Source organism: Nerophis lumbriciformis, linkage group LG29, assembly GCF_033978685.3.
Source record: "Nerophis lumbriciformis linkage group LG29, RoL_Nlum_v2.1, whole genome shotgun sequence".
NCBI lineage: Eukaryota > Metazoa > Chordata > Actinopteri > Syngnathiformes > Syngnathidae > Nerophis > Nerophis lumbriciformis.
In genome coordinates this window covers 26166506-26175000 of record NC_084576.2, presented here as the reverse complement: position 1 = coordinate 26175000, position 8495 = coordinate 26166506, and the positions used below count along the sequence as shown (strand labels likewise).

General features: G+C 35.2%; 1 protein-coding gene across 2 annotated transcripts in view; it reads right to left on the bottom strand.

Annotated features, from left to right (window-relative positions):
• Positions 1 to 2725, bottom strand: part of camk1db (calcium/calmodulin-dependent protein kinase 1Db) — an 84211-nt gene extending 81486 nt beyond the window's left edge. The window contains exon 1 of one of the 2 annotated variants that reach the window (XM_061924622.1): positions 2538 to 2725. In XM_061924622.1, coding sequence (XP_061780606.1) covers positions 2538 to 2632 — 95 coding nt within the window. In that variant the 5' untranslated portion in view covers positions 2633 to 2725. The other variant, XM_061924623.1, reaches the window with a different exon arrangement.
• Positions 2726 to 8495: the final 5770 nt, after the last annotated feature.

The window sequence follows — 8495 nt, the reverse complement described above, 5'->3', positions numbered from 1 at the left end:
GGGGACACATTTTATGGCAACACAGAAATAATCTGAAATATGTATCCCCTACTGGCTTTTTTAAAAAATAATTAATAAAATGAGTCCAAATTCACAATTTTTGTTGTTGACGATGCTAAGTATCTACAGAATAAAATACATGTTAGTACATCGATTGAGGAAAATAGAGGGGGGACACATTTTATGGCAACACAGAAATAAACTGAAATATTATGTATCCCCTACTAACTTTTTTTTATAATTAATAAAATGGGTCCAAATTCACAAGTTTTGTTGTTGATGATGCTAAGTATCTACAGAATAAAACATGTTAGTACATAAATTGAGGAAAATAGAGGGGGAGGGGACACATTTTATGGCAACGCTGAAATATTATGTATCCCCTACTAACTTTTTTTATAATTAATAAAATGAGTCCAAATTCACAAGTTTTGTTGTTGACAATGCTAAGTATCTACAGAATAAAACATGATGTTAGTACATCAATTGAGGAAAATAGAGGGGGGACACATTTTATGTCAACACAGAAATAAGCTGAAATATTATGTATCCCTACTAACTTTTTTTTATAATTAATAAAAAAGGTCCAAATTCACAAGTTTTGTTGTTGACGATGCCAAGTATCTAAACAATAAAACATGATGTTAGTACATCAATTGAGGAAAATAGAGGGGGGGACACATTTTATGGTAGCACAGAAATAAGCTGAAATATTATGTACCCCCTTCTAACTTTTTTTATAATTAATAAAATGGGTCCAAATTCACAAGTTTTGTTGTTGACGATGCTAAGTATCTACAGAATAAAATACATTATGTTAGTACATCAATTGAGGAAAATAGAGGGGGGACACATTTTATGGCAACGCTGAAATATTATGTATCCCGTACTAAAAAAAATTTCTAATAATAAAATGGGTCCAAATTCACAAGTTTTGTTGTTGACGACGCTAAGTATCTACAGAATAAAACACGTTAGTACATGAATTAAGGAAAATAGGGGGGGGGGGGGGGGGCACATTTTATGGCAACACAGAAATAAACTGAAATATTATGTATCCGCTACTAACTTTTTTTTATAATTAATAAAATGAGTCCAAATTCACAATTTTTGTTGTTGATGATGCTAAGTATCTACAGAATAAAACATGATGTTATTACATCAATTGAGGAAAATAGAGGGGGGGACACATTTTATGGCAACTCCGAAATAAGCTGAAATATTATGTATCCCCTAACTTTTTTATAGTTAATAAAATCAGTCCAACTTCAAAATTTTTGTTGTTGACGATGCTAAATATCTACAGAATAAAACACATGATGTTAATACATCAATTGAGGAAAATAGAGGTGGGGACACATTTTATGGCAACACAGAAATAAGCTGAAATATTATGTATCCTCTACTAACTTTTTTTAATAGTTAATAAAATGGGTCCAAATTCACAAGTTTTGTTGTTGACGATGCTAAGTATCTACAGAATAAAACATGTTAGTAGATCAATTGAGGAAAATAGAGGGGGGACACATTTTATGGCAACACAGAAATAAGTTTAAATATTATGTATCCCCTAAAAATTTTTTATAGTTAATAAAATTAGTCCAACTTCAAAATGTTTGTTGTTGATGATGCTAAGTATCTACAGAATAAAACACATGATGTTAGTACATCAATTGAGGAAAATATAGGGGGGACACATTTTATGGCAACACAGAAATAAGCTGAAATATTATGTATCCCCTACTAACTTTTTTTTAAATTAATAAAATGCGTCCAAATTCACAAGTTTTGTTGTTGACGGTGCTAAGTATCTACAGAATAAAACATGATGTTAGTACATCAATTAAGGAAAATAGAGGGGGGACACATTTTACGGCAACGCTGAAATATTATGTATCCCCTACTAACATTTTTTTATAATTAATAAAATGGGTCCAAATTCACAAGTTTTGTTGTTGACGGTGCTAAGTATCTACAGAATAAAATACATGATGTTAGTACAACAATTGAGGAAAATAGAGGGGCGGGGGACACATTTTATGGCAACAAAGAAATAAGCTGAAATATTATGTATCCCCTACTAACTTTTTTAAAATAATTAATAAAATGAGTCCAAATTCACAAGTTTTGTTGTTGACGACGCTAAGTATCTACAGAATAAAACACATGTTAGTACATGAATTTAGGAAAATAGAGGGGGGGACACATTTTATGGCAACACAGATGTAAACAAAAAAAATGGCGGACAATCCCATGCTAAGCTAGCATTAGCTTCACTCCTGAATAACCCACCTGTCGTTTAAATTGTTCGTGTTTGAATTGCAAATTATACAAACCAGTTTTGTTTATCTTTTAAATGTATTTCTTTGGTGCGTCTTCGTGTTATTTCCCGTCCTTCGTCACGATGTGCACGGATGACAACCCACGCGAGCTGTCCATTTACACCGATGATCAACAGCTGCGCGCGCGCGCGCGCGTGTCGAAAGTTTCCCGCTCAAAAACATGTCACGTGACGTGATGCCAACATGCTAACTTACGTGCCCAGCACTTCCTTGAAGTCGAACACACTCTTGATGTCATCGACGTGTTTTTTCCACGACCCGTCGGCGGACTCGCCGTTCTCTTTCGCCATGTCTCGCCGCGTGGGGAGGGGAGGGCGGAAGCTAGCTGACGAATGAGCTAACAGCCACAAAAAAAAAAAAATGAAGGAAAAGGGGGCAGGAAAAAAAAAGGGGGGCAGGAAAAAAAAAAAGTGTCGAAGTGTTCCGTCACGGAGTGAAGAGCTTGGCGGACTAAGCCCCGTGTGTGCTTCGGCTCTGCGTGGAGGAGAAACACTCGCGTCTCACTCCCTCCCTTCCTGTCGTCTCCTCACGCGTGTTTTGTGTGTCTCCTCCCACCCGAGTGAGAGGGGTTTTCAGGCGGTGATGAGATGAGGGAAGCTCGGCTGTGGAGGACGCCGTGACGCCCTGTGGACGGCCGCGGAGAGACGGATGGGAGGGAGGGGGGGTCGTCAGCGCGGATCAAGTGCGGGCACGCATTGCACCAAATCGATGGAAAGTGCCCGGGGAGTGGACACCGTGCAAGTCCCGGTTAAAAGGCGGGGAAGGAGAAGGAACATCCACCGGTCAGGGACGGAGCTGCGTGGTTTACGGGCTCAGACACGGCACTTGCACCCTTAAAAGCCTCCAACTCCTTCCTGTTTTTATTTTTTTAAATAAAAAATCTAGTCAATTATTTGTGCTCTTTATTCCAATATTTTTTTATTTTTTTATTTTAATCTTGCCGGTCTTTAGTGTTTCAATGTGGCCACCTGTTGCTAGGCAGAGTTCATGGGTCTTTAATCATGACTGCCCCTTCAGCCAATCACAGACACCCAGGAAGTAACTTTCAACAAAGCAAAGTGGATTATGGCTGTGCCTTTAAAAAAGATTTAAAACTCCACATTAAAACACTCTCTAACAACCAAAAAGCTGTGAAAACGACAATGCTGTGTTCCAAATTTAAGTTATTTACTCTAACTGAGTGAGCCTATGGCTTTGCACTTTGTTTATTAAATTATTGTTCATTATATATATACTTTTTTGCATTCTATTTTAGTTACTTTGAATTTACAACCCCCTGGCGCTGTTGTGTTCTGTTTTTGTTTATCGTCTGTTTGTAATAGAAATGTATAAATAAAAGGTTTAAAAAAACGGAGTACGGAACCCAAAATGTTGAAAGAGCCATATTGGACCAAAAATACAAAAACAAATCTGTCTGGAGCCGCAAAAAAAAATTAAAAGCCATATTACATACAGATAGTGTGTCATGAGATATAAATTGAATTAAGAGGACTTAAAGGAAACTAAATGACCTCAAATATAGCTACAAATGAGGCATAATGATGCAATATGTACATATAGCTAGCCTAAATAGCATGTTAGCATCGATTAGCTTGCAGTCATGCAGTGACCAAATATACTTGCCAACCCTCCCGAATTTTCAGGGAGACTCCCGAAATTCAGCGCCTCTCCCGAAAACCTCCCGGGACAAATATTATCCCGAAAATCTCCCGATTTTCAGCAGGAGCTGGAAGCCACGCCCCCTCCAGCTCCATGCGGACCTGAGTGAGGACAGCCTTTTTTCATGGGGAGGACAACAGGGTGACAAGAACTAAATCATCCAGACTAGAGATAAATTGTATTATTATGTTTATCTTACCTAAAAATAAATATATTTATTAATTAAAAAAAAATAAAAATAAAAATACATTTTTACTATATTTTGCTAAAAATATCAAAATTAATTGTATTTTTATTTGTATTTTTTCGTGACTCCTTATTACATCCAGCCATAAAATTATACATTAAAATAAACATATTTGAAATAATAAATATAATAATAATATATATAATAAATTATCATAATAATTCATTTAAAATGACCATATTTAATTATTAAAATAATTGCTTGTTTATCAACAACTTTAGCATTATATTCATTACATTTTGAAATTCTCAGAAGCCAAGTTATGTTATATTCCTTAATATTTATTTATGCAAGTTTGAAGTATCAATTATCTAAACACAGTTTTTTTTTGCATATTTTCAGAATGTAGATATATACATATATATATATATATATATATATATATATATATATATATATATATATATATATATATATATATATATATATATATATATATATGAAATACTTGACTTGATGAATTCTAGCTGTCAATATACTCCTCCCCCCTTAACCACGCCCCACCCCACCCCCCACCTCCCGAAATCGGAGGTCTCAAGGTTGGCAAGTATGCCAAATATGCCCGATTAGCACTCCACACAAGTCAATAACATCAACAAAACTCACCTTTGTGCATTCATGCACAACGTTAAAAGTTTGGTGGACAACATGAGACAGAAAAAGAAGTGGCATAAAACATGTCCTAGAAAGTTATACATGTAAACAAACTGCGGTGAGTTCAAGGACCGCCAAAATTAGTGGGACAAAACGGCGCTCGCCAAATACTCGAATCAGTGAAGCATGTTTAATATAAACAGTGTGCTTTACAACAATTGGGGGGGTTTGTGTCATGTTTGTCCTCCTACAGAAACCATATTAAAACAAAAAATATATTTTTTCCCCCCTCATCTTTTTTCATACATTTTCGAAAAAGCTTCAGAGAGCCACTAGCGGGTTGCCGACCCCCGCCCTAAAGGGACATGGGGGGGAAATATTTTTTTATAATTTTTTTTTTTTTTTTAGACATCTATCGCGTGCGCACGAGAAACTTTTTATAAAGTTATACAAAAAAAACAACTTTATAACAATACAGTTTCTTTCTCGTGCGCACGAGATACATGTCTAAAAAAAAAATGTTTATTTTTTTCCCCCCCCCTTGTCCCTTTAGGGGCTCCGTAGATTTGTTAACACGAAAGAAAAAAAAGTGAAAAAAAAAAAAAAGGATTATGACGATACCCTCATCCCTCGTTTATCGCGGGTAATTGTTTCCGCCTTCCTGCGAAATTCTGTATCGCGGGAATGTTTTGCGTCCCCTGCCGCGGGAGCGCGCATGGGGGCGGAGCTCCCGTGCCTTGTTTAGACAGCTGTGGCACTTCCGTGTTATTAGCGAGTGCTAGCATGCACGCTAACATTAAATTGCTAACTTTTTTCTTCTTCTTCCAAATGTTACACTTTTTTCTCTAATTCCACAGCCATACACCTTACAGTCATATAACTTGGTATGTGAAACAAGCTAACTGTTAGCATGTATAGGTTAGCATGCTAACATTAAATTGCTAACTTTTTTTTTTTTTCAAAATGTTACTTTTTTTTCTCTAATTCCACAGCCATACACCTTATAGTCATATAACTTGGTATGTGAAACAAGCTAACTGTTAGCATGTATAGGTTAGCATGCTAACATTAATTTGCTAACTTTTTTTTTTTCAAAATGTTACACTTTTTTCTCTAATTCCACAGCCATACACCTTACAGTCATATAACTTGGTATGTGAAACAAGCTAACTGCTAGCATGTATAGGTTAGCATGCTAACATTAATTTGCTAACTTTTTTTTTTTTTTTCAAAATGTTAAACTTTTTTCTCTAATTCCGCAGCCATACACCTTACAGTCATAACTTGGTATGTGAAACAAGCTAACTGTTAGCATGTATAGGTTAGCATGCTAACATTAAATTGCTAACTTTTTTTTTTGTTTTGTTTCAAAATGTTACACTTTTTTCTCTACTTTCGCAGCCATACACCTTACAGTCATAACTTGGTATGTGAAACAAGTTAACTGTTAGAATGTATAGGTTAGCATGCTAACATTAAGTTGCTAACTTTTTTCTTTTTTTTCAAAATGTTACACTTTTTTCTCTAATTCCGCAGCCATACACCTTACAGTCATAACTTGGTATGTGAAACAAGTTAAATGTTAGCATGTATAGGTTAGCATGCTAACATTTAATTGCCAACTTTTTTTTTTTTTTTCAAAATGTTTCACTTTTTTCTCTAATTTCGCAGCCATACACCTTACAGTCATATAACTTGGTATGTGAAACAAGCTAACTGTTAGCATGTATAGGTTAGCATGCTAACATTAAATTGCTAACTTTTTTTTTTTTTTTCAAAATGTTAAACTTTTTTCTCTAATTCCACAGCCATACACCTTACAGTCATAACTTGGTATGTGAAACAAGCTAACTGTTAGCATGTATAGGTTAGCATGCTAACATTAAATTGCTAACTTTTTTTTTTCTTTCTCCAAAATGTTACACTTTTTTCTCTAATTCCGCAGCCATACACCTTACAGTCATAACTTGGTATGTGAAACAAGTTAACTGTTAGCATGTATAAGTTAGCATGCTAACATTTAATTGCTAATTTTTTATTTTTTTTCAAAATGTTTCACTTTTTTCTCTAATTCCGCAGCCATACACCTTACAGTCATATAACTTGGTATGTGAAACAAGCTAACTGTGAGCGTGTATAGGTTAGCATGCTAACATTAAATTGCTAACTTTTTTTTTTTTCAAAATGTACTTTTTTCTGTAATTCCACAGCCATACACCTTACAGTCATATAACTTGGTATGTGAAACAAGCTAACTGTTAGCATGTATAAGTTAGCATGCTAACATTTAATTGCCAACTTTTTTTTTTTTTTCAAAATGTTTCACTTTTTTCTCTAATTCCACAGCCATACACCTTACAGTCATATAACTTGGTATGTGAAACAAGCTAATTGTTAGCATGTATAGGTTAGCATGCTAACATTAAATTGCTAACTTTTTTTCTTTTCTTCAAACTGTTACACTTTTTTCTCTAATTCCGCAGCCATACACCTTACAGTCATATAACTTGGTATGTGAAACATGCTAACTGTTAGCATGTATACATTAGCATGCTAACATTAAAGTCCAAGCTTTTTTAGCAAATTTTGCAACCGTTTACCCTAGAGTCATAACTTGGTATGTGACACTTGATAACTGCTAGCTGGCATGCTAACATACTAACATTTATGTGACACATGTTGATAGCATGCTAACGTTAGCTTGATAGCATGCTAACATTAGCGTGATAACGTTTTGAGCTGAATTTGCAACCATTTACTCCAGAATCACACAACTTGGTACGTGACACTTGTTAACTGTTAGCATGCTAGCAAGCTAATATTAGCATGCTAACATTTTTACTTATTTTTCACTTTTTTCTCTACTTTCGCAGCCATACACCTAAAAGATAACTTGGTATGTGAAACACGCTAACTGTTAGCATGAATACACTAGCATGCTAACATAAAAGTGCATGCTATTTTAGCTAATTTTGCAACCATTTATCCTAGAGTCATATAACTATGTGACACTTGTTAACTGCTAGCTAGCATGCTAACATTAGCATTACCTTTTTTTCTCTAATCAGACAGCCATATAACTTGGTATGTGACACATGCTAACTGATAGCATGCTAACAGTAGCGGGATAACTTTTTGAGCTAAATTTGCAACCATTTACTCCAGAGTCATATAACTTGGTACGTGACACTGTTAGCATGCAAACGTGAACATGATAATAAGCTAATATTAGCATGCCAACTTTTTTTCTGTATTTCCGCAGCCATACGCCTTACAGTCATATAACTTGGTATGTGAAACATGCTAACTGTTAGCATGCTAACATTAAAGTGCAATTTTTTTCCAGCTAATTTTGCAACCGTTTACTCTAGAGTCATATAACTTGGTATGTGACACTTGTTAACTGCTAGCTAGCATGCTAATGTTAGCATACTAACATTAACATGCTAACTTTTTTAGCTAACGTTACCTTTCTTTTCTCTAATTAGACAGCCTTACACCTTACAGTCACATAACTTGGTATGTGACACATGCTAACTGATAGTATGCTAACGCTAGCTCGCTAGCATGCTAACATTAGCATGATAACTTTTTGAGCTAAATTTGCAACCGTTTACTCCAGAGTCATATAACTTGGTACGTGACACTGTTAG